The sequence below is a fragment of the Pseudopipra pipra genome, chromosome 26 (genome assembly GCF_036250125.1).
Source record: "Pseudopipra pipra isolate bDixPip1 chromosome 26, bDixPip1.hap1, whole genome shotgun sequence".
Lineage (NCBI taxonomy): Eukaryota > Metazoa > Chordata > Aves > Passeriformes > Pipridae > Pseudopipra > Pseudopipra pipra.
In genome coordinates, this window is record NC_087574.1 from 4364590 (window position 1) to 4391044 (window position 26455).

Here is a 26455-nt window from a genome sequence, read left to right on the forward strand (position 1 = left end):
CTGCCCTGTGCAGGCGTCCCCTGTGCAGAGGTGAGACGTGCTCCCCGTGCCCTGTGCTCTGCTCCCAGTGGTGCTGGATAAGAGGCAGCACAATTCCCATTCTCCTCTGCTAAGAGGCAGCACAATTCCCATTCCACTCCACACTGTGATGATTTTAGCCTTCTCTTACCCCCGTGCCGTTGAGCTCTGTACTGGTCAGACCAGTAGAGCCCAGCACAGCTCACACACCGACCTCCCAGCTCACCCCGTTACTGACACCACACGCACCCACGGCTCTCACAGCCACTTAAGTCTCTTTTACTAAGTGGAGTAAACAAGCTAGTCCTTAAACATACAAATACTCATTACACCACATGCTGTTTTCCAAAGGAAAGCAAATATTCTATGGCAAAAGCTGCTGATTTCTGGCGAATCTTCCCCGGCTCCAGAACACTCTGCACAGTCACAGGTTTCCTCGGAGCTGGACAGCTCGTGTCACCAGCCATGTGTGTCCTGTACCTCCTGGTTACTCATTACCTCTGAATTTGTGCTCTGGTAGATAAGTTATGCATTTCTAAATGTATTTAGGGTGGGTCTGCACCTTAAATAATAAATAATGGTGCTAGTATTTACCACTTGCATGCACTGTTAACATCATATTCTCACACCACACTGAGAGATGAAGCCAGGGAGATAATGAACGGGGGCAGTATTATCATTCCCATTTTATTGCTTGAGAAATTGGAAAAAGAGATGACACAACTTGCTCAAGGCTGCAAAGAAAGTCACTGATAGCCACTAAATTAGAATTCATCACTTCACAGCTTCTACTTAGCCCAGCTATTAGATAATACAACTTCCTGAAGAGCCATTCCCCACTCACAGCAATCCTGTCTGTGTCTGATTGCTTGGAAGAGATAATTCCATTGATTCATTCCAAGTGTTTATGGTCGGTCAGGACCCTGCACATACTCTGATGATGTTCAATGTGCCTGTGTCAGCAGCCTGACTGAAATGAGCCCTGTACAGAACACCGTGCTGGTGTCTTTGGTGGCTTTGTAGTATTTGGGAGGGTTTAAAAGAGGGCACAAGAGGTGCTTCTTGTAATCTCAGAGCAGTGGCTTGAAGAGAAGGAAATCTTTGGGAGTATGATGCTGTATGGCTTGAAAAATTACTTTATTAATTAATTGTATTGAAACTGATGGAATTCTGCCAGCTGGTATTTGCCTCCTTCAGTATTCCATACACACACAAGTATTGACACCGTTTTGACACCAAGGACATGACAGAGCCAGGACCAAAGGAAGTGCAATATGAAAAATGTGGAGTACCATACAAAATAACCCCCTCCAAGTGAATAGATTCTATTTCCCATAAATGGATAACAGAGAATTATGAGCAGGAAAGAACAGCATTTCTCACTCTAAGTGAATGATGCAACAGTACTTCTGCAAACCAACAAGACACAGGAACTCAGCCTATAAAAGGAGGCTGAAACCATCCGTGCTCGCAGCCGGCTCCTCGCAGTTTCACCTGCCATTTAAGGCAGTCCTGCACGGAATAATCCTCAGCGTGATTTCCAAGAGCCTTGACTGCTCTCCAGCCTGGGCATGAGTCACAGCTCATTTCACTTGTAGAAATGTTAAAACTTATTAAGGTGTATTACAATAGGCAGCTCTGGTAAGTGAAGTGTTGATCCCCTGGAAGAGGTGTGTGATGAGGTAATGCAGCCACAGTTTGTGCTATTAATCACACATTCTTCTGGGGAACTGGCCCCACACCGCCAGGGCTTGGCCTTATTTATCAACAGTCACTTCTGCAGAATGCAAGATTTTTGCTCTCTGTTCCTTGTTAATGCGGAGGCAAAATTAACAAAGCCATTTATAGAGAGAAGAAAGGGAATCTCTCCTTTAGAGCTCTGCTAAACCCGCTGGTTCCATGGATTATTGAAGCAGAGAGAATAGGCAGAAGAGCCGGTAAAACATTTCACAATGTCCACACCCTGACCTATAAAGGTTTCTAAAGTTTTGCTGGGAGATGCCTGTTCGTGTGTATGAATCATTTAGAAAAAGGAAGGATCTATAAACAGGGAAGCAAGAAAAGAAGAATGCTGGAGAGGCTGCACCCCCTGTCCCCCCATGTCCTGCATTATACAGCAAAAGCATCTTAATTATTGACTCTACCAGGATGTTTGGCTTTGAGAAATCACAGCTAATGGTTTGCTATGTGTGGCTTCCTCATCATTCCTCCCTCTGTAAAATTTTTGTTTCTTTTCAAGCTGCATTTTTACGACATCTTTAATTGTGTGACTATACTGAAATGACCTACTTGAGCCCCAGGCCTCGGGCTGCCATAAACCAACTGTGTGCAAAAATATGGCACGAAACAGAAGCATCAATTCTGGCAGTTTGGAGTGTCCCTGTGGCAGGAGCTCCTGGGGTAGGACGTGACCTAATGGTGAGGCAGGTGCAGGGCTGCTTCCCCTGGACACCTTAATTTGCCTTTTGAATGTCTAAATATGCATCAGAAGCTTAAAGGCATAAAATCATAACACCAGCTGTGGTAAAAACACTTTCAATAACTATCTAGACTTCAAGGGTAAATTTTTTGGCTTTCCAATGTCCTAAGGACAAGTCCAAAGGAGTCAATGTGACGGGCTGTTATTAGGCTCTACAGAAAGCAACAAAAATGAGGAATATAATTTAAGAAAAATGTATTTCAATTAACAGGAATAATTGGTTGGAGGTTGGAGCAGGCAGGGAAAAGGAGAAACAAACAGGCTGAAGTAGCTACGACCTACAGTTCCTCCTTAGAACAGAAGTCAGTGGGGTGCTGCCTCTGCACCCCCAAACCATCCATATGAGAAACGAAAACATCAAATGCATCAAACAAATACACTGGGAGAGACTCTTGCCAGAGTAATTTCTAAGCAAGAAATCCGTAACGTTGCTGCAAGCAGACAGGAATTGTGATTGTGAAGTTATCAGTGCAGGCAAAAAATCACTGGTTTAGGCCTTATTAGTAAGACAAATGACCAATTTTTGGAAGCTGTTTCAGCACCCAGGCTCTGCTTCCAGGTTAATCTCACCAGAGACAGTCTCAAACCAGTCACCAAGACATTCTGGGAATGGATCCACTGGAAATAACAGCGCTACTGTGGGTAACAAAACCCATAGAAACACGACCAAAGTAACCTTTTCTTTAGAGTTTATCACTGCCTAAAAACTGAGATACTCAGATCTTCATAACGAAGGGTGTAATTTTAAATGATAATGAACATCCTGCTCTCAAAGATTTAGCTGTCAAGATTTAGAAAGACAGCTCATACTTCCTGCCACTGCTTCCAAACCCACTCCTTGCACAGCACTTGCATTACGGCCGGCGGCTCCGAAGAGAAATATTCCTGTAAATGTTTGGCCACGAGTGATGTAAAAACATTTCTTCTGGATCGAGGGAAGTGTGGATGGATCCACGAGCCGTTTTCGTTATGTAATCCGCGAGTTCCATCCCTCGCTCGGCTCCGCGCGGGTTCTCCCGCGGCGCTCGGCGCGGGAGGGATGGAGAGCTCCGTTCCGAAGGTCGGTGGTGGCCTCTAGTGACAACCAGGGAGATCCGCACGGAGCCCGGGGCCTGGCCCGGCCCTGCGCTCCTCCGGGGCTCCCGCGGCTGCCAACAGCTTCGAACTGGAAATTTCTGCTGCAGCACTTGAGTAATGAACACCCGTCACAGTGCCAAACTTCCTCCAGGGGAGTATGAAGACGGATTTTTGGCTGGTTTCCTTTATTAGGATTTTTTTGGATACCAGATCCCGATGCTGGGATGGTAATAGAGTTCCAAGCAGCCCATAGCTTGCTCCTGGTTGCACAAACCCCGGGAGAGGGGATGCCGTGGGGTCACTGGGATGCACTGAAAGGATGGTTTTCCAGAGAAGTTCTGAACAAGAAGCTGCAGCCCTGCCTCTGCCCAGGCACCTCCTGGCAGTACGAGTGCAATTGTACCCTGGGGGAAAACTGAGTTTTAATTCTGATCTGGGGGCTCCAAGCAGGACACAAGTCAGGTCCCCAAAACCACAAGGATTTTTTTTTTTTTAAGGTCAGCAAAAAAATCTACACAGCTGTGAACACATGCAGTGCAGTGTGTTTGCACATATGCTTTATGGAGTACACTCAGTGTGTGCATATATTTGCACAGGGTCATGAAAATTGTATTTGCCCCCTGAATCATATAAATATGTAAGATTTTCTCATGGATGCTGAACTACTCCAGCATTATGGAACTGAGAAAACCAGTAAGCTGGAATTCTCTCCAGTTCACTGGTTTTCTCCTTACCCTGACACCCTGGTTGCTCAGGGTTTTTACAAGAGAGAGATCTGCCTGCAGTCCCATGTTAGAGCTGATCTTAATGGCACTTTTAGGGGAGAGAAAAGAGAAGGTTCGTTTGTGTGGCCTGGAGCTGTTTTTGTTGGCACTGAGATCTGATTCTGTTGGAGGAGAGCAGCTGAGACAGGAAAGGCAGCTCCTGACTTTCATTTTCCACCTGTGGCTGAGGAGGGATGGAACCCACACACTGCCTTGTGCACCACTCCAAGAGCTGGAACGCTTCTCTAAGTACCATAAATATTTAAAGTAATGCTTTAACTTACCCCTCTGGTCAAAGCTCCAAGCAGAAAGAAATAAGGTGCAGCGGTTTGAAGATAGAGGTGTTTTCATTGGACAGAAGATAAAAAGGAGAGGGAAATGAGGGAAAAAAATGTATGAGAGGCACAGACAGTGTAAGGCTGCAAATGTTCAGGGCTCAAGTGAACCCAGCAGAGTTGGTGACTGCACCTGGACCTTTCTCTTGTCTGATCCCATTCAGCAAAGCACTAAACACCTTGCTTTGCTCTTTGGACAGAGCAGGCTGCCAGGGTGCAGCACTGGCATTTACAGTGGTGCCAAGGTAGCTGAGGGGGAGGGAATTTCTCAGACCCAGAAATATTGAAAACTGTAATATGGCTGGAATATCAAACAAGGAATATCTCTCCCCTGAATGCACTCTGCACAGCAGAAGTCCTTTCAGGACTGTAGCGTAGATCTTTCAGATTCAAACTCTTATGGCACCAAACCCAAACACAGTTACAGGGACCAACAAACAGGTTGTAGGATTTCACCCCTAGAATGGATATTTGCTAAAGACTGAACTAAAAGACTTTGCCTTATTCAAATCTCTAAGTCAGCCAAAAGAGAAGCATCTGTTCCACCTAAAGGCAGCAGGAACACAGCCCCAGAGCTGGGTGTGTCTTTTTTCCTTGAACTCTCCAGACTGGTTGCCTGTGGCTGGTTGGCACAGGTAAGTCAGCCTGACTGGCATTCGTGTTATCAGAGCCCTGCAGGACTTATCTCCATGGCTCTGTAACACCATTAAACTTCTTCATGAAATCAGAAAATTTATTAGCGTTGCTATAATGTTTTATTATGTCTAGAGAAAATCTCCTCTGACAGAGCACCTCACTGAAGGAAGTGTTACCCACGAACCCACAGACTGTCCTGCACATTTGAGAAAAGAAGAAAAACACCACTAAGAAAATTCAGCCCAATATCTTTTCACACCAGGTCTTCATGATGCCATTGCTCTGTGCTTCCCCTTGCATCCACCTCAGACACTCCCACTTGATAGTCCAGAGGGCTCTGGAAAGAACATAGCTGCTGGAGGTTGACCCTGAACTAAAGCTGCAGAGCTATAACACAAAGCAAATGTCTCACCTAAGCCTGACCACCACTTTAATTAAGATCCCTGCATTTTTTGTCTTTTGCTCACTAAGAGAAAAAATAGAACCTCCAAGTGATGTTTAGAAAAAGCACCAGCAAGGTTATATGGAAACTAATTTCAATAAATACTGAGAAGACAAAGCAGAATGTTTTCTCTTAAATATACTGTCACAAGATCCTGCAGAGATCCAGGAGTGAGATACAGAGCTGAGAGATGTAAGTGCAGCAGGATCTCTTCTGTACTCCTCTTATAGCTATAAAGGTGTAAGCTCTGCCCTGCTAAGATGATCAGTTCTTACTCAGCCTGAATAATTTTAATGAACCAGATGACCCACCTTGAGTCTCTATAATGACAGACCAAATGTCATGGCCTGTGTACTTTGGTTTCACATCTCATAAATGTTTATTATCAGTTACACCCAAAGATGTTCAAGGTCCAAAGGCAATCCACAGCATCCTCCCAGAAAAAAGTCCTGCCTTGGACACTGATCATTTAGGTTTGGAAGCTGTGTGTAAGTAGGACAGTTTAACTCTCTGCTTTGAGCCAGTACTAGTTAGACTAATCCCTAGCACAGTAGCTTAGAAAATTTGGCAGTACTGATTCCCCAATATCCCGGGTTGGGTGCTCTCAGAAACGTGAAGGTGCCTCCATACACAGTTTGATGCCCCCAAAGCTCGGTGTCTCACCAGTCTCCTTGCCCCGGGGTGGGAGATCAGTAGGTACAGCAGCTGCTCTCCCTCACACAAGCCATGTGTGCTCATTGTTCCCCCTGACTCCACAATAACACACCACAGCACTGTCAGTGCAATGCCCCAGGAGCTGCCCCTCCACACTGTCCCAGCACACACCAGCCACCTGCTCCCCTGCAGCACCAACAGCCCCGCAGCAATCAGGTTCTTCCCTTGCTTCCCACGTTCTCCCCGTGTTTTCTGTATCCAAGGTGTGCACCACGCTCAGCTCAGGACCCTCCACATGATCAGCAGCAGGACTGTTGGGTTTCTCCACGCCCTGCAAAGGCAGCTGGTTTCCTGTCAACAGTCACAGACCCCGGGCTGGGGACAGACCCCCCAGCACGGCACTGGTGGTCTCTGGAATACTGATGAGGCAGGAGGTTTGCTTTAACTTCAGCCACACAGGAGGGCTGGAGGCCCATTCTGCTGGAAGCTGGAGCTCAACACCTCCTGCCACTCCATGGACCTCAGTGTCTCACCTCATGTGAAACACAGTGGGCAGTGAAGGCCTCCAATATTCTCATTCCTCTTACTTCATTTAGGGACAAAGAAATACTCTTCCTGCTTAATTTCAACTGTACTGAAAGCTTGAGTTCCACTTGCAGGGGTTTTCTAATACCAAACAAATACATATTCAATGCAAGCTGACAGCAACAGACTCCACTCTCCACTGGCAGTGTGGACGTTGGTTTGTGCTTACTATGAAATGAATTCACATGGAAGTACAGCTGCCTCCTTTCTAGTCATTTATACACTGTTCTAGACTGTCCTGAGGCCCAAATTATTGCTTAGTCAACAGAAATACACACTCAATTGCAAATGTAAATGTTATAAGTCTCTTGTCACATACAGGCAACTCTCATTTTAAATTCATGCACTGCACAGGGGGATAAGAACCTAGTCCTTTGTTCCAAAGGGCTACAGAGGATGGCTGCAAGTACACGGTTATAAATGATTCAGCAGATCATTTGTGCTTTATCTTTTACTCAAAACACTAACAAAGCAAGCCAGGCTACCTGGGGAGTGTTTCCTCAAACATGAACAGATGAAAATCACTCTCTATCATGGGGAGGGGGGGGTAATATCCTATGTGCTCTTTGTGCTGACACCAGTGACCTTCTGTGTCAACAGAGGTGGGGTTTGCAGCCACTGTGCTTCCTCCTGGACCTGGTATAAAGGTGCACAGCACACAGGCAGCTCCTCACTGCCCATCTCTGCCCGTGCTCATTCACCTGGTTCCTTCCAGCAGACCAAGAGCACAAATGGCCTTCTCCACCCGCAGCATCCAGTGGAGCACCAGCAGCCGCCTCCAATCCGCACCCAGTGTCAGCAGTCGGACCTCCAGGAAAATGTCCCTGCAGAAGATCCAGGCACCCAGTGTCTACGGGGGGGCCGGGGGCTACGGCACCCGCATCTCCACCAGCGCCAGCTTCGACCAAGGCCTCGGCGGGGGCCTCCAGCTCAGCATCACTGGCAACGATGTCCTGCTGGCTGGCAACGAAAAATCCACTATGCAGAACCTCAACGACCGCTTGGCCTCGTACCTGGAGAGGGTGCGCTCCCTGGAGAAGGCAAACGCCCTGATCGAGAAGCAGATCAAGGAGTGGTATGAGAAGAACACCATAAGTGTAGGGCAGGACTACAGCTCCTACTTCAAAACCATTGAAGAACTCCGAAGTAAGGTAAGGGATCACAGAGCCCTCTATAAATGTAGGAATTGTGGTTACTGGGGAGACAGAGAATAATCTATCGTAGAAAATGCACTTTTTCAAATTGCAGTTGTCTCAGCTGAGAAAAATAAATGCTTAATTTTGCTCAGCTACAAATTAGTTACAGATTTTACGTCATTTGTAGTACCAGATATATGCCTGCAGATGTGAGTAATCTTACACATGAAAAACCTTTGACTCAAAATTAACTAAATCTACGATATTTGCCTTAGGTGATTTTAATTAGGGAGAGTACCAATGGTAATCTCCATATTTAAATATAGTTTAGCAACTGTCTATTTCAAAGTGGGTTTTTAGAAAAGAAGGGCAAATGCTCAGAAAAAAATAATAGATCACTACTTAAAATAGTAAATTACCACTGGAAACCAAGAAATATTCCCAGCAATTAGCTGACAGGTTTGTCAAATCATATTTCCAGAACTTCCTTCAATCTTTCTCCTCTTATATCAGCCTTTAAAAGCAGATCCCTTCAGAGAGCAGTTCATTCCATTTGATACACTTAGTTTATGACAGGACAATTTGCCTTTTGGAGATCCCTAATTCTTTCCATGCACTTCAGAGGGAACTTAACTTAAACCCAGCTGACTGACAGACAGCTGAAGTGATGTGGGATGAAGCCCTCCTGCAGTACTCATTCCCAGGAAAGGATCAAGAGTGCATTTCTCTGCAAAGCTTCATTGCTTGTCCACCATTCCCTTTAGATTGCTGCTGCCCAGCTGGAAAATGCCAGGCTCGTCCTGCAGATTGACAATGCCAAGCTGGCTGCTGATGACTTTAGACTGAAGTAAGTTCCATGATTTTATATCAAATCTCTTTCCTGCTCCTCTTACTTAGGAAAGCTTCTAGTTCCTGGTATCAGTGCTGAGAAGTGAATATTTTCCAACTTAAAGTTTAGTGAATATTTCACGACTGTGGAAATTACTGATTCCAGCATTTACACCAAACTGTTGCACTCCAGTGATGACAAAAGACACCCCCTTGTACAGGTTTGAGAACGAGCACCTGCTCAAGCAGAGCGTGGAGGGCGACATTGCGGGGCTGCTCCGCGTCCGTGACGACCTGACTCTGACCCAAGCTGACCTGGAAGCCCAGATCGAGGGCGTGAACGAGGAACTCATCTTCCTTAAGAAGAACCATGAGGAGGTGAGAGCAGCTGAGCACTGCCAGGGAGAGGGGTTTTAAGTGGAAAACATAAACAGCCTCACTAGGAAGCATTTTTCTGCTTCCTGGAAGCAGCATAACTGTGTGTGGCACTAAGGGACGTCCAAGCTGTCAGGGATCAAAGGCTGAACACTCCTCCATTTCAGGATTGAAGGAGTGAAGGTTTTCTCAAATAATGATTTATGGTTTAGGAGTTGCTACCCCAAAAAGTACACAAATGGGAGCCATGACTTCTACCCCTATTCCACAGATCCAGTCCTGAGGAAATCATAAGACATTTACCTATGATATAGCATTTATTGCTACAAAATAGTAAACAGTACTTATGAGGTGATTAAGTTGTCTTGCCCTGAGGTGCTATTTAAGGATTACTGCTCTGTGTGTCGATTTTGAGTCTGGTTCCAACACCCAGGAGTGAGAGCTCCCTGCAGCTGGTGCTAACCAAGTCCCCCTTCCCGCAGGACTGCAACCGGCTGCGCAAAGAGGTGAGCGGCTCCGTGAACGTGGCCGTGGATGCTGCTCCTGCCACTGACCTGGCAGCTATTATGGAAAACATGAGAAAGCAGTATGAAGAAATGGCAGAAAAGAACCGCCAAGAAGCCAAAGAACACTTTGAAAAGCAGGTAAGGCCAACTGCTTAAACACCAGCAGCGCCCCCGGTCATGCCTGGCTGCAGTTCACAGTCCCTCCGTTCCTCATTCCAGACAGCAGAACTGAACCAGGAAGTTGCTGTTAACGTTGAACAGCTCCAAGTCCAGAGGAAAGAGATCACGGAACGCAGACAGATCTACCAGAGCCTGGAGCTGGAATTACAGTCCCAGCTGAACATGGTAAATAACAGAGCATTGAAATAAGGACTGCTGATAGCAGACAGTTACACGGATAAATATAGAAATGAGGGGCTTTACAATCAAAAGGTTATTTTAACACAAAACCGTATCCTCTGAATAAAACATCTCTGTTCTTCCCATCGGCTGCAGAGACAGACCCTCGAGGCCTCGGTGGCTGAGACAGAAGCACGGTACAGCCACCAGATCTCCCAGATCCAGGCAACCATCGCCAGCCTGGAGGCTCAGCTGAGGCAGCTCCGAGCCGACATGGAGGCTCAGAACAGCGCGTACAGCAACCTGCTGGACATCAAGACTCGCCTGGAGATGGAGATCGCCACGTACCGCCGGCTGCTGGAGGGGGAGGAGAGCGGGTGAGCACACACGGCCTTGGGTTTCCTGTAAATCTGCTGCTCTCCAGCTGCTTTGGGCTGGGGGGACTCCACTGCCCAGTTCCCAGGCGCAGAGTCACAGCAGGCTGCAGTTCAGGCTGGGCTGCTGAAGCTGCTGTGAATTTTGAGGTGGGCTCTCTCAGCCTACAGACTGTTCCTCTGTGAGCGGGGTAACCGGGTTGGTGTTCACACACCAGGAGCATCCGTCATTCAGTTTGGGATGGACTTGTCCATGCTGGGCAAGCAGGCAGTGGATCTTCCCCCCAGCTTCTGCCTGTTCAGCTGTTCTGGCTCAGGAACTGGCTCACTGGGCATGAGCTGAAGTCCTGGCATTGTGGAGATGAGTCTGCAGATTAATGGCACCTGCAGCTTATGCTCAGCAAGTTTTACTTTACCAGAGAGAATTCATTTTAATGTCTCAATGAAAGGGCATTACCTGTCCTGATCAAATGCATGGGAACTGTACAAGGATGTTTCTTCAATCCATTAGGTCCCATATATTTATATTTTCTAATTTATCATTTGAACAGGCAATTCGAATTGGAAGTAGCTACAGCAGAGCTTGAAAAAGGTATGTCCCACCAACTTCCTTCTGTTTTGATGGCTGCCTGATGAACTGTTATGGAATGACACAGCCTGATATAAAACAACAGCTTCACAGCAAATAATCAGCCAATAGGATCTCACACCAAGAAAGCAATCAAATATATGAATAGTTACCCTGCAGGGACTATACAAAGCCTGGGTTTATGTATATAATTCAGGTGCCCAATGTAAAACCACAGACTCACCAAATCCGTGATTCTGTGACTCCTCTCAAAGAGAACAAGAGAGTTACTGAAGTCCCCTCTGGAGAACTGCAGAAGCATCTGCTTCTCCTCGCTGACTGCACACAGAGATCAAGGCTCCCAAACAACATATCCAGTTTAATAGCAAAAATATTCATTTTGGTGTAAGACTATTCCAAGGTTTTAGGTCTACAAGTTTGTGCTAAACTGAAGCAAAACTATCAGAGGGATAGAGAGTTATTGAACCCACTGTCCACTGAACATCTGATGGAAAAGAAAGCATATCCTGCACACCCCAAAAGTTTACCTCAAGTACCTGTGGGTTGAAGATGCTTTTCACTATTTCCTCATTGGCTGCCAGTACTGCAGCAACATGACTCTGTCAGTGCACACTGCACGTAATCAATTCTCTTTTCCATTTCCTTGCAGAATCAAGTAAAATGAAGAAGATCAAGACAATAGTTGAGGAAGTGGTTGATGGGAAGGTCGTCTCCTCTCAGGTCAGAGAGTTCGAAGAGAAGATGTAAATGGCACCAGCAGAGGAGATGCCTCTGAGCTTCCTGGACCCGATGCCAAAACTAAAATATTTATAAAGAATCCCATCTAATTCTCCCTGCACCCCAGCAGGGTTGAAAAATGCCAAATTATCAAAGCTCAAATAATTGTTGTTATTGTGGGAGAGTGTTAATAAAAATCAGTAAGTTACAACTTACAAGACTTTGGGTTTACTTACATGGTGACTAAATAGCTTTATTGAAAAAAAATCTAATCAGCCTGGTATAAATGTGTAACTGCTTCCAAGACAGATAAAAACAGAAGTATTAGTTTTTTTAAATGCCTTAAGACATCAATTCAGCACACCTTCTCTGAACACAAACTCCCACTCAAAATTAAGGCAGCTTCACAAAAACCTGATTTTCAAATAAACAAGAAGTGTCAACTTGTTTTTCATAATAAATTAATGGGAATAAATAAATTGAAGTAGCCTATTTGATATTTTTCACCCTCTGTGAATGATTAGGGCACCAAGGACTACAGCAAGCCAAGACACTTCATGAAGAAGAATCTATTTGAAACAACCCCCACCTCTGTCAAACCTTTCTAGGCCAATAAGGTTCCCTATCCCACAGGGAGGCCCCCGTGCCACACCTGGATCCTCAGTCCCAGGAGTTTACATTTTCCCCTTGAGAACATAAACACAAAAAGCTCTTTCCTTTGAAACCTCACCTGTCCGGTGTCATTTACTGAACACAAACAGCTGCCAAAGAACTAATCCTAATCCCCTGCTCTCCCTGCCCCGAGTCACTGAGACCAGGCTATCAGCTCGTTTCCACGGAAAAGCTTTACTTGCACCTTTGATCTTCCGCTCCTTTTCTGCCCCAAAAGCACCCCTGCCCCTGGGTGTAGAGAAATCAAAAATTAACTCATTTCAGTTGACAAATCCAATGATATAATTAAGCCAGGATAACCATAAGAAAATAACTTCAAAAGAAAAATACACTGGTTTGGGAAGGGTTCCCGTGCCCAAACCTGCACCAGAAACGCTACATTTGATCTTTAGATTTGTATTATAAAAAGCACAAAATACAGAAATCAGATTTCTTATTTTGAGATAACAGCAAACTATTTACCAGAAACAATGGTCAGTTTTCAGTCCAAAGTACAAACTGGGATATGCTGTATGCTACAGACTACATGCAAATCACACTGAGGGAGTTCGATGATAAAAGGGTTAGCACAGAAAACCCAATTCCAAATCCTATTGGGCACAATCCAGTATATTTATGTTTTCCTATTAATGATCACCCTGCAGCTCCTTAATGCCCATGTGCCCTCAGACACCTGATGGTCACTTTTCTTGTTTCCTATGAAGCATCCAGGAGCACTAATCCAGCAGAGGCTCCTGCCAGAAGAGCATTATGAAAAGAAAGACATTCCTGCCGTGCACTCTGGGAAGCAGGGATCAAAGGGATTGCTCTGCTGACTTCAGCAAACTCCTGTAATAACAGCCCCAAACCCAGGAAGCACTGAATATGCAATGACAAAACAATTATTTAGGAGGGATTTGAATGCAAAAAGCACTTTTTGTGCTCCGTTGCACATGGCAGAACAGGATCGTGATGTCTCAGCTCCACTCCACCCATTTCCCCTCATACAAATACCTGGAGGGCACCAGATTTCCACGCCCGTTGGCAATTTCGGTTGGCACATATCATTTCAGTGGGTCAGGACACACTAAACTGACGTCCCTGCGAACAGGAGGGAGAGAATGGAGGCTCTCCCCAGGAGGTGGGGACTCCTCCTGAAACACCCACTGCCGTCCCCATATAAAGCTGCCCCTGCTCCCGCTCTGCCCTGCTCCCTGCCGTGCCCTCTGCGCAGCACAGCCGGGCCCCTCGGCCACCATGGCCCTTTCCGTGCGCACGAGCGGCGGGTCCCGGCAGTTCTCCTCTCGGAGCGGAATTCCCGGGGGATCTCTGAGGATCTCCAGCTCTAGTGGTGGAGGAGGCTTTGGTGGCAGCGGGCTGGGGTTTGGTGGAGGGTCTGGTGGAGGGTCTGGTGGAGGTTTTGGTGCTGCTTCCCTGTTGGGCTCAGGCTCTGGCTTCGGTGGGGGCTTTGGGAGCAGCTTAAGCAGTGGCTTTGGGGGAGGCTTTGGGGGGGGTTTAGGTGCTAGCTATGCAAGCGGCTTAGGCAGCACTCTTGGGGGAGGTTTGGGAAGTGGTTTTGGCAGCAGTTCAGGTGCTGTTTTTGGAAGTGGCTTTGGAGGTGGTGCAGGGTCTGGGTTTGGAGGTGGGTATGGCCCTGTTGGTGTTGGGGATGGTGGCCTTCTTTCTGGCTCAAAAAAGGAAACCATGCAGAACCTCAACGACCGTCTGGCTGCGTATCTGGACAAGGTGAGATCTCTGGAGGACGCCAACACCGAGCTGGAGCGCAAAATCCGTGAGTGGTACGAGAAAAGTGGCCCTGGCACTGGCACCCCTGGATCTGGGAACGACTACAGTAAATTCTATCCTCTCATTGAAGACCTTCGAAACAAGGTATGTCATCCAAAATAAGAAATTCCTTTCAGAAACCAAGAGCACATTTATCCTGCAGAACCGACCCCTGCAGTGACCTCTGTCACCTTGCACCGTGACACGTGCTGAGGTTTTCCTGTACATTAAAGCAGTTCTGTAGCTGTGTCACACAGTGTGACTTGTCTAATCTGAATGAAGAGAAGGCAGTGATGGAATCCAGCTCTATAAACTCTCATAGATAACAAAGTTTAAAGCTACTACAAAGCTTCTGTGAAGCTTTTGGGCTGTAAAAACATTCTCTGAACACTGTTTGTACTCCAGATCATCAATGCAACCATCGACAACGCGAGGATCATTCTGCAGGTCGATAATGCCAGACTGGCTGCTGATGACTTCAGACTGAAGTAAGGAAGTCTTAATACTACAAAAACTCTTACTAGTATTTTAAGGAAAATCTTCTTTTCTATTAAAAGTCTCTTTCCTTGCCGAATACTTGTAATAAAATTATTGAACAATAATACAGGAATTATGCGTATTAAGATTTCATATTAAAAGCTACAATGAAACACATTAACAGTTTGCATTTGACCTCGTTAGCCACATAAAAAAATAATATTTAATTCCTCATGCACAGATATGAGAATGAAGTGGCTCTCAGGCAGAGTGTGGAGGCCGACATCAACGGCCTGCGCAGAGTCTTGGACGAGCTGACCCTGACCAGGGCGGATCTGGAGCTGCAGATCGAAAGCCTGAACGAGGAACTGGCTTACCTCAAGAAGAATCATGAGGAGGTATGTTTTTTTCCCATTGGGAATTCATAACAAAGGCAGATGGAATTGTGAAACATCAAATTATTCCCCTATTTAAGCCAGTGAGGCTTCCTGGGTTTCGTGATTTGTTTTGTTTGCTGTTATTTTTTGAGTTTACCAAGTGAAAGATTGCAAGCAACGTGCACGCGAGATCCCTGTCGAAATGGAATTTGTATCACATATATTTCTTTACATATCTTTTTGCCTTTTAACAGAACCTTTCCTTGTTTTCAACCTCTCCAGGAGCTTCAGGGCCTCCAAAGCAGTGAAATGGGCCAAGTCAGCGTGGAAATGGATGCTGCTCCAGGGACTGACCTGACCAAGCTCCTGAATGACATGAGGGGACAGTACGAAGTCATTGCCGAGCAAAACCGTAAAGAGGCCGAGGCGTGGTTCAATGAAAAAGTAACAACCAGAGGGAGCAAAGCTGGAAAAATGCTTGGAAAAATGAGTTCAGTACTTGGAAGAGTAAAATTACACCCTATTCTTCCTTGTCATTTCAGAGCGGGGAGCTGAAAAGGGAAATCTCCACCCATACCGAGCAGCTCCAGTCGGGAAAGAGCGAGATCACGGATTTGAAACGGACCCTGCAGAGCCTGGAAATAGAGCTGCAGTCTCAGCTGGCCATGGTACGTTCCAGGGGAGCTGCTGCCTGCTCAGAGCCGATTCAGCAGCTTCCAATACTATTCCACAGGATTTAAGATTTGCATTTATTTCCTATTAAATCCTACATTCCTTTAGTTCCTAAACAGCAGTAATGTATCTGACTGGATTGCAGTAATATATCTAACTGGACTGCAAGGAGCACATCACAAAGCAGATCAGCTTTTATGTTCACATTCAGGGGTGTGACAAGGGCCAGTTTTTGCTCTGGTGTTTCAAGGAGAAAATAAAACCCTCTAAGCAATGCAGCTGCACTCACACCCTTAAGCTATTTCAGTTGATTTTGTCTTTGTAAAGAAGTTGGTTTTTTCCTTAATCAGAGATTATTTAATATCCTCACACAGAAAAAATCCCTGGAAGACACTCTAGCAGAGACGGAAGGCGGTTACTGCGCTCAGCTGTCCCAAATGCAGCTGCAGATCGGGAACCTGGAGTCCCAGCTGCTCCAGGTCAGGGCTGACATGGAGCGCCAGAACGCGGAGTACCAGCAGCTCCTGGACATCAAGAGCCGCCTGGAAATGGAGATTGAGACCTACCGGCGCCTGCTGGATGGAGAGTTCGTGTAAGGCACTGACTGACACAAAATATCGCCTAGGGTTTATTTTCTGTAGCAAAATCCTTTCCAGGTAGAAAGAGGTAAAAATAAGCAGAGCATTTTCCAAAGGACAGTGGGGCACATACAGCGATCTGAAATACCACTGACTGAGCAGAGAGAGCCATTCTGTTCAGCAGTGAAATAATCTCTCAGTGCCACCACGGAAAGGGAATTCATCCTGATCCTATCGGACATCCTGCAACCACACGTGTCTCTGATTCATTTCTAGGGGCGCAGGACAGGCAGTTACGTTTGAAAGCTCATCCCTGACAGGGTCCAAATCTCAAACACAATCACTGGATTCTTCTCAGGGTAGGTAGAACTTGGTTGATAAAATTTTGTTTCTAAAGTCATCCTTATCAATAAAATAATACATGTTATCCTACATCATACAGCTCATTAGAACCAGAAGCCAACAGGAAAGGAAAAGGCAGTACCTGGTCGTGTACACCCTGCTCAGCTTTATCATTTTTAACATGTTGATAAATATTTTTTGTTTTGTTTATGTTTAGATCCAACCAAAACTAGAAAGATCAAGACAATTGTTGAAGAAGTGGTAGATGGAAAAGTTGTTGCATCCCACGTTAAGGAAGTTGAAGAGAAGATATGAGGCCCAATCTGATGTGGCAAAGGATCCATTCGCTCCAAGCCAAAATGGATAAATAATTTTATTCCTTTGTATGAAGTGATAAAAAGTTGGCTTTGTACTAAGATACTCTTACATCAGACAAAGTCAGCACTTTCATTCCTAGCAGTCATGCAATGTATTTCCTGCTTCACTCTATCAGCATTACCTGTATGATTTCCACAGTGTTCTTTAAATATATCATCAATTCTGTGTTCAATAACCAGAAATACAGAGTGCACATTTAATCAGATCTGCTTTTTTATAATCTTTACCAATCAATAGATAAAAAAGTTTTGCTGTTCTAACCTCATTTTCCAGTTTTCTTGACTAATAAAAAGGACTCAACAAGCTTTAAGGTATCAGTGTCCCTTCATTCTCCAGGAACCCCCTCCAGCACCAACGCTGAGCCCCAGGAGTCTGCAACCACCACAGCACATTGTCTACATCACAGATAAACAGTCCCTGCCCAGTGCCTGAACTATAAACTGAAATCCAACAATAGAATATAAACACTGAAAGCAGCTAGAATTCAAAATTCCATAAATCCCAGGAAAGATATGATTGATTGCACCTGCCTACCTTTAGCCTTCGGGGATCTCGTGGCCAGGTGCTCCCCTTACACCTGGAAAAAAAAAGAGGGAAAAAGAAAGCTTTAGTTTATACTGTCCTAATTACAATATCTTGTGTTTATTGGATTCCTTATGGTTTCCTTACTGGCCATTATTTTGGGGTTAGAACTACACGGAATGAGGATAATTAAGACACTTGTGGAAAAGAGACTGGACAACAAAACCTTCCCATCTCAGTCCAGGTCAGCTGGAAGACAACCAGCTGAGGAAAATAAAATCCAAACACAGGATCCTTTCACACACACCAGCGGACAGAGCCAAGAACAGGGATGCCTCCTGCACACCAGGAGGCTTTTAGTTGGTACAATACTTTGACTTCTAAAAAGACAAGTGTCTTGTAAAAGTTCACTGCCTGTTTTATCATTCACTGATGTATACTCTTATTTAGAGCCTAAAATTCATTCCCTCTGATAAATTTATTTTTTTATTGAAATCTGAAATTTTTTACTGCATATCTGACATGGTGCAACACAGAAAAAACTGAAATAGGTAAGAGGTAAAACTGAAACAGGCAAGAGCCATTCTTAGCAGACAAGATCATCCAGTGCTCCAGTGAGCCAGGAAATGCAGAATCACTTGCAGAAAGCACAGCACAGCAGACAACCTGTGCTGGACCTGCCTGGGAGCTGTCTGGAAAGGGGTAAGAACCCCACACATTCTGCATGCTGTGTGTACTAAACACCTCGAGAACAGGCACCGAAGGTACTGAAACACCTTCGGAGATGACCCAGACTCGTTTTCTGACAGCAGTGAGGTGCCTGAAGTGTTCATTCACCAGAACTTTGCCCTGTGCAGAAGAGCAGCCAAAGCCCTCACCATATCAGTACTGTTCACCAGTAGTGCTGGTTCCTCTCCCTCCTTGTGTGTTCCTGCCCATAAACCCACTGCAGAGTTGGGTGTGAGGATGTCCAGGAGCTCAGCTCTTTTCCAAAACGGGACAGTCCTCAACACTGGGTCAGGTCAGACAGCTGAGGCTTTCCCTCGCTGATTCCCAAACACCTTCAGGGATGGGAATTCTGTGCCAGTCCCGGCGGTGGTGGAGGCACCTGCCAGCGGCACTGCCAGCAATCCAGCTGTGCTGCTGGAGGCTCTGCCCTTCCCTGCCCCTGCCAGCGCACCTCATGCTGGGCAGCTGCAATTTTGCCCTTCGCTGTGTGTACCTCTTACCCTCCCATTTCTGAGGTTATAAACCCCCACGGTTACAGCGTAACTAAAACAGAAAGACATCGATATCCTCATTTCGGCACATAATTTAGGAATCGCTGTTTCAGCGGCATCCTTTGCTGTATTAAGCTGCAGCCAGGCCGGGTTGGCAGGCTCTGACCCCCCATCGCTCCCCGAAATGGGCCGCTGCCGCTTTAACGGCCCCGCGGCCGCATCCCCGCGCCGCCGGCAGAGCAGCCGGGAGCCGGGGAGGATGGGAGGAGGAGGAGGAGGAGGATGGAGCCGGCCCGGCTCCGCCGAGAGATCAGGGCAAAGTATGAATCGCACATCACCCGAAATCAGATAAAGACCGTCAGCTCAGCAAGGACGCAGGTAATGCCTCCTCACAGCCACACACCTTGCAGAGTACGGAGCCATTCCCTGGCCGTACAGTTCCTCCCGCAGCCTCTGTGAGGTACAGTAATTCCTTTCGATGCAGCAGATTTTCGGGGAAGGGATTTGGATTTTACCGCAGTAAGATGTGAACTAGAAGATTCGGAAGTAGGTTTTGTCTCGGGTATGGATTCACACGGAACGAATGCTGTGTAATCCGTCGGGATGCGTTTCTGTCCCTGCAGCAGGGCTATTGCTGGGATTTAAGGGATGATGACATAGGCTTTAACACGGTAACCTCTAGCTCCATGTAGTTATCCCAGAGGAAAAGAGAATCCTGAAGAGAATCCATTTATATACAGCAAGCTTTGCCATCTTTAGCACCTCTAGTAAAGAAAACTGCATCTTTGCAGGAACTATTTCTGCTCTTCAGCAAATATGTTGTTCTCTCATACAGCCCAACTGAATGTTACCAACACACAGTGCTGCTGTTGGGGATTCAGACACAAACAGCCCTAAACCCAACAGAAACCAAATGGCAAAACAATGCTGGGCCATCAAACGTGAAGAAATTCAGGGGAATCAGGTGCTGTGTCCCCTTGTAGTCAGGTGTTGCAGGAATCCTGGAGGTTTGTGTTAAGGACAGGCCAGATCTGCTGCAGCCTGGCTGATCCACCAGCTGCACCCCCGGCAGGGAAGGCAAGTTTATCTTGGTGTTGGCACCAAGCAGGCAGTGCTCACTGGTTTGATCCTGTCACACAAATTCTGCAGTACCCAGGTGAGAACAGGGAAGCAAAGAGCGTTGGGGGTTCACTTGTGGATGAGCCAAACACAGATTTTTCACCGAAACGATGGCCTGGTAAAATTGCAATATGTCAGTATGGACAGGGGGAAAAAGAACTTGTTTTCCTTGGTTCATAGGATCCGAATTAGAGAGTTTCTTTTCTTTTAATTGATGTCATTGTAAGAACCTGCACAAAGCAGTAAAATATGCAAAAGAGCAGGTGCTGTTCAAGGGCTTATGGCATCTTCACCACTTGCAGGGGAACTCAGGGTCAAAAGTGAAAAATAACTTCCATAAGTCAAACAATCATTCTGGAAGTTATGTGCAGGAACATACTATCAAATCAAAGATGAACCCAAATCTAAAATGACCCCATACTTGCTTAATACCCTACTTTTGATACAATAAAAGGGAAAAAACCCCAACAACATAAAAAAATACATTAAACCTAAAGCACCCTATTCAAACCTGGAAACTTGAACCGCCTGCACTTCCTCTAAGCTCCAGAGGTGAGGAAGGTCTCAGTACAATTGGGTAATTTGTATTGGAATTCCTCTAGGACAAAGATGCCAGGGACAGAGATGTGGGCAACCTCTTCCCATTAAATACAGCAGGATAAGGGCTTCTCCTCTCCACAGCACAGAAAACACTAACTCCTCACTTCAAGCTTTCGCACATTTATACAACTCTAACAAAAATTCCAACTAGGTGTTTTTATGTCTACCTATTTTCGTTATTTGAATATTTTTAATACTGTTATCTTTTGTATGTCCCCTGTAGGCAGAAGAAGGTGCAAGTAAAAGAATGGACAAAGATGCAGAAGCACTAAAGGCAGCCAGGGCAGAACTGTGCGAGGCCAGGCGGCAGTGGCACCACATGCAGGTCGAAATCGAGTCTCTCCACGCCGTGGTAAGAGCCAGAAACGAGACTTGAACTCTCCTGGAGAAAAGAAGTATCATCCTTGATGGAAATCACCCCACAGTCAGTTTCTGTGACAGTCACAGCCACCACACAGCAGAAATCCAGCACGCAGGAGCAGCCAGCTTTGGGGGACTCCAGCTCCTCCCAGAGCCCTCACCCACTCACAGTAACCCAGCTCATGTTCTGGTGCAGGATCTGCCACTCAATACACGTGTGTTGTCCTGTTTTCACACCTGCCAAACATATATTTGCATGATGCTCCCTCACCAAGCTCCTGGTCACTCTGCCTAACCAATCCACAGCAGGTTTATAACTCCCACTGAACGTGTGGACCAAAGTTATCAATTCATTCATGATAAAATATGTCATAAAATATAGTCAGGAGTTTGATTCTGGCACTACAGAAAAGCTCCAGGAACACACAGACAGTGTTCATACAGCACTGAGCTGGACATCATTTAACTGTACAAGTAAAATTGGAGATCTGTAAACTCAAGGCAGGGGATTGCTGTGCAAGAGGGGGCTACAGTTTCATCCTGGTTTAAATTATCACAGAGTTTACTCAAAAATTTCTCAGCCAAAGTATTACCTTGAAAGCTTTACTCCTGTTTTTAATGAATCTTAAAAGAACTGATGTAATACTACACAGTTTGTTAATGAAACCACACATAACATCTTTATGCACATGCTTTTCCAAATCTTAAAATACGACTTAAATTTCACAGGAAAAGGGTTTGGAGCGTTCGTTGCGGGCCACAGAGCAGCAGTACCACATGCAGCTGCAGAATTTAGAAGGTGAGATTGAATGTTTGGAGAAAGAGCTGCTGGAAGTGAGAAGGGGAATTGAGAAACAGCTTCGAGAGCATGAAATTCTCCTGAACACGAGGATGAAGCTGGAGGAGGAGATAGCGACGTATCGCAGCCTGCTGGAGCAAGAAGAGAGCAGGTACTCACTGCTTGGAGAAAAAGCTCTAAAGTACATCTTCCACTTCTGAGCGTCGCATTTAAATGCTCAGAATTGTAAGTGCATGAACCAATCACTAAAAAATTAAAGTATAAAATCCCTAGAAATGGTATCTGTAAGAAAGCTTCCCTGATTGCACAGTCAGTGGTGCTCAGTGTGTCACAGCTGAGCAGGGAGCAGCTCACTGCACCCAGTGAGTCACAGCTGTTCACAGGACCAGTTTGGGATTAAAGCAATTCAATATTACTGGGAGCCTGTAACCATTTCTATGTTTGCAGGTTCCGTTGCTCGATACCTGCCCAGAAGGATGACAAAAAGCCCAGCACTAGCAAGATCACCTTTATGCTGCCTCCAGGTGAGTGTCAGACACCTTCCCCTTGGGGGATTTCGGCCCTAAAGGAGGTTCCCAACTACAAATTCCTGGATATTACAAAAGCACCTTTTCCAGTACAGCAGGAGGAAAAACACCTCCGGGTCCTTGTCCTGCCTGTGCCCTGTCTCAGGCTCAGTGTACCTGCATTTTCCCTTGCAGATGGTGTAAAGAAGCACGAACCAGAGAAGGTGGAACTGATGACAAAACAAGCAATCCTAGATGGAAATATCATGAAGGAAAGTGCTGAAGCTCATGGCACTGTACAGTAAGATAAACAGGAGTTTCAGAGAATAACAATTGGAAGTAAATGGTGGGGGTTATGTGCCAGCAGCTTTGAGTTTCCGTTATTTGGTACCTGTTTTACCACGCCCACGAGAGCCCAGGAGCTCCAGAACAGCAGTGGCAGCTCCTGAAGGTGCACTGAGTGGCAGGGCTTAACAGTACATTACATTTGAAAATCCTTTTTATTAGCCTTGGCTTCATAAGCAAATAATACCAGGATGGTGCTTCTGATTTGTAATTTCTATTTCTGTTAAGAATGAAACTATGAATAATTCATCTCGCTAAGGCTGAAAGCAAAGAGCCCAGACCACGTTTGGGAAGTCCCTCTGGGGCCTATTTATGCACATAAATTCAGGCTCAGCTGCTCCAACTTGCTCCTTGGAAACTCCTACGTTCCCCCAAACAAGGGAGGGAGAACCTGGCTCCCAAGTAGGCATGTGAAAGTCTGTTAGGATGTGTTATTCACCTGAAATTACTTTAATAGTGCTGGATTGTCTCATTTTATTTTTTTCTGCTGCTCCTTAAGCTTTTTTGTGGACTAATTTAAGGCTACCTTCAAACACACTGTAGTGGACCACATCCCTAGCACTGAACTGGAACTGGAGGCTGAAAAAGTGTAGGAACTTGGATTAAAAATTAATGCCATCACCAGGTCCACTGTGCACACCCCACACCTGCCATGTATTCTCATACATGAGCTTTGTTGGTCACTCACAGTCACTCAGATCTGCGTGGGGCCATTTAACTCATCAGGGTGAGGCCTCAGAGCCCAACTGTCTGATCTGGATCCTCACACACACACAGAGAATTAAATCAGCAGGCTTTGGGCCCCTAAATATTCCTCAATCAGATGGCTTTCCCCCTATTTTTCTCCTGCCCTTTTTTTTCTTCTTTAATGTAACGTAGCTCTACATTCTGAGGTTTGGATCTGAACTAGATTTTCTCCTCCCTATGCTTTCAGATGCAGGAATTCTGGCCTGCCCACCACAGTACTGAGACTTCTTGCAAAGTTTTTTGAGCCTGGATTCCAGGCTTTCTCCTCGGAAACAAATTGCCCGATGTGTTTGGAGCAGTGGTTTCGTAGCCATGTCTACCTAAAAGTACAAAAACAAGAGTATAATGAACCCTCACCCTTTATTTAGCTGTTCTGGAGAATGAACTTATGAAAAAAAGAAAGCTTCAATTGTCTCACTACTGTCTTAAATAATTTGACACTTTATTATGCAATTTCTCCCTGTTTTGAAAGCAGTCCTGAAAACAGATAACTTATATTGCCTGAAAAATCATAAATACACCTGCTTTGTTGTTTCAGGACAGAAAAAGTGGATGAAGTCATTAAGGAATGGGAAGGTTCTTTCTTTAAGGACAACCCTCGCCTAAGGAAAAAGTCGGTCTCCCTGCGCTTCGACCTCCACCTGGCAGCCACGGACGAGGGGTGTCTGCACACCAAAAAGAAAACTCTCCCCGACATTGAAGTCAGGCTGGTGATGAGGAGATCCTGCAGCATCCCCTCCATCAAGCCTTAACCTCAGCCCACTCCCCCAGAGAGCACCTCCAACAGGCTCTGGAAATAAACTGTGGATGGACTCCCACAGCCGCTGTCTGCTACAACCACACCTCGCCAGGCACTTGGATTAACACCATAAAACCATACAAGTCCTCTAAAATTAGGGAGAAGAGCAAGGGAGTTCAGAGTCCAGGAAACCTGACTTCTACTGGTTTTATACTCTGGGTGCAGCCCTTTCATTTTCTCATTGTTGTTGTTTTGTAGAATTTCACCAAATAGGACAAAAATTAACTTTATAGTTTGACATATCTGCCTTTGTAAAGGAGAACTTGTCTTCTCTTTCTGGAAATGAGAAATGCATATTTCACTCTCTTACATATTCAATATTGCATATATATAACGACTGGGGAATCCTTGCAATAATTTATATCACATCTGTCATAATTCTAGAAATATATTTTAAAATAACACTTTCTAACAGCAAAACTTACATACAAAGATGCTCTTAAAATACATGAACTATTAACAATTTTCTTTTAAAAGTGGTTGGTATTTTTAAATTCATTTTTTTAGGCAACAACTGAGCAAAAATATCTTTCCCTTGCATCCTTATAAACCCATTTTTAAAAGTGTTGTTACAATCCAGCAACATTTTAGCCGTATCACTCCCCTGGTTTTGAAGCAGTGATTTCCCCTGAAAAATCAATCATTCTCTTATGTGTCTGCACACAGCTGTACTACAACTCTCTCAGCCAGGCCAAGTGAAATTACCCTCTGATTGTTCAAATGTGAGGAGCCAACCAACCATTTTAATGCCGGTGTTCTGTTAATTTTGTTTGTTGTGACAGCGTGCGTTAAAATATCTTCAACAAATTCCTCTTCTGACAAACCTTAAGGGACTCTCCTGACCTAGGACATGTGACAAGTCGCCGTTACACCAGGGTACAACTGCTATTCCTTCAAATTAACTGGGCAAAAAAAAAAGGGCTACAAATTCCAAGTCCAATTGAACCAGCCCCCTTAGGAACCCCCCAGTCCTGCTGGGAGTGGCCGTGGGTGAACACAGAGCCCAGCAGGCTCTGTGCCCACGGAGGACCAGCCGTGCTCCTCTGTGACGCTCCGGGACAATCACAGACCCAACCAGACTGTACCGAGACAGGAATGATTGTCTGTGATGGTTCTGACGAGGATCTGATCTCAGTTCCCACCGGAACGCCGGGATTGCAGGGGCTCAGAGTCTGCAAACCCGGATTTGCTGGATCACAGCAGCACGTGGAGGATTGAGTTCACTGTCAGTATCTGCCTTATTACCTATGGCATGTGTACAAAACTGGGACTACAGATTCCTCCAGAGTTCATTTATGCTTCTATCATTTGCTCATGGTAACAATGCATCGATATTGCCCCGTCCTGTCTGTACTGTATCAAGCTGGCTAATTCTCCTTAACCCGAATCCCGAGCTGGTGTTGTTACCTCTTGAGTACTTGGCATCCTGAATGTATCAACCTGCTCCAGTATTTCCACTATGCAGCTTTTTTTTTTGTGCTTAGACTCTGTACATTTTACAATACTTGAATTTAAACTAAGTTTTAATTGCTTTAAGGCACTTTAAACAGGGATACCGACTTACCAAAGTAAATTATAGTACTCCAATAAAAAAGTATTAAAATGGAGTTTGCCCGTGCATATTTTGTGTGTGCCAATGTGTGCATATTAAAAGGAAAGGAGTGAAAGAGAAATGCAGAAGAAAAGCTGTAGATAGGAAAATCTGTAGCACTGTAATCAAGTGTTTCTAAGATCTCCTCTGCAATTAGAAACACACAAATTCCCTCAGAATCTTTACCATAACATGTGGGTGTTTTCTGTGTTTTCTCCCCTTTCAGTACATATCTGTCTGTTGCATTATCTAAAAATTCCATCTCCTCATATGAAAACAACTCACTTTTGTTCATAAACTACTTGAACCTCCATGAGTGGCAGTGTGAACTCCACGTGGGCATCAAAACTGTCATACAATAACGTCTCAGCCTCATTTCAGGCCATTTTAAAGCTGAGTTAAAAAATATAAAACTGAAGCTTGATACTACAGCGCAGAATTCTTCATTTCTCTGCTGCTAATTAAACATAGATCAGCTGAGCCTCTGCCAATGAGCACCTGCAAAGAGCTGATGTTAAAAACGGGTTTCATTGTCTCAACCTACTTCCCAGTGAACGTCTGTCCTCCTTCCAGAGCTTATGAAACTGCTGGTAATTAAAACAGTTGGGTAAGAATAAGTTTTTACATCCCCCCTAGTGAGCACAGTGCAGTATAAACAGCTCCATTAAATCAGTAAAACTACTCACATACTGTACAGGATATTAAAAAGTGTACACAGGCAAACCTTTACTAT

General features: G+C 45.3%; 3 protein-coding genes and 1 long non-coding RNA gene across 5 annotated transcripts in view; 3 read left to right on the forward strand and 1 right to left on the reverse strand.

The window, feature by feature from the left end:
• Positions 1–26455, reverse strand: part of LOC135402772 (uncharacterized) — a 149087-nt gene that overhangs the window by 120965 nt on the left and 1667 nt on the right. Inside the window, exon 2 of the long non-coding RNA XR_010425219.1 lies at positions 17649–17691. This is a non-coding gene — a long non-coding RNA (uncharacterized LOC135402772). The remainder of the gene's footprint in view (positions 1–17648; positions 17692–26455) is intronic.
• On the forward strand, positions 7644–12065 carry KRT20 (keratin 20). The gene is made up of 8 exons (XM_064636227.1): positions 7644–8141; positions 8891–8973; positions 9176–9332; positions 9812–9973; positions 10055–10180; positions 10331–10551; positions 11100–11140; positions 11787–12065. Exons 1-8 carry the CDS (start codon positions 7722–7724, stop codon positions 11882–11884), a joined length of 1308 nt encoding a protein of 435 aa, XP_064492297.1. The 5' UTR covers positions 7644–7721; the 3' UTR covers positions 11885–12065.
• On the forward strand, positions 13761–17404 carry LOC135402771 (keratin, type I cytoskeletal 12-like). Its single transcript, XM_064636232.1, has 8 exons — positions 13761–14395; positions 14696–14778; positions 15009–15165; positions 15427–15588; positions 15687–15812; positions 16191–16408; positions 16671–16753; positions 16954–17404. Exons 1-8 carry the CDS (start codon positions 13763–13765, stop codon positions 17049–17051), a joined length of 1560 nt encoding a protein of 519 aa, XP_064492302.1. The 5' UTR covers positions 13761–13762; the 3' UTR covers positions 17052–17404.
• Positions 19094–25738, forward strand: KRT222 (keratin 222). 2 transcript variants are annotated; one of them, XM_064636225.1, is made up of 6 exons: positions 19094–19234; positions 20799–20927; positions 21665–21885; positions 22182–22258; positions 22436–22541; positions 23871–25738. In XM_064636225.1, exons 1-6 carry the CDS (start codon positions 19139–19141, stop codon positions 24082–24084), a joined length of 843 nt encoding a protein of 280 aa, XP_064492295.1. In that variant the 5' UTR covers positions 19094–19138; the 3' UTR covers positions 24085–25738. The 2 variants fall into 2 exon arrangements, with proteins under 2 accessions (XP_064492295.1, XP_064492296.1); XM_064636226.1 differs by having other exon boundaries at positions 19202–19316.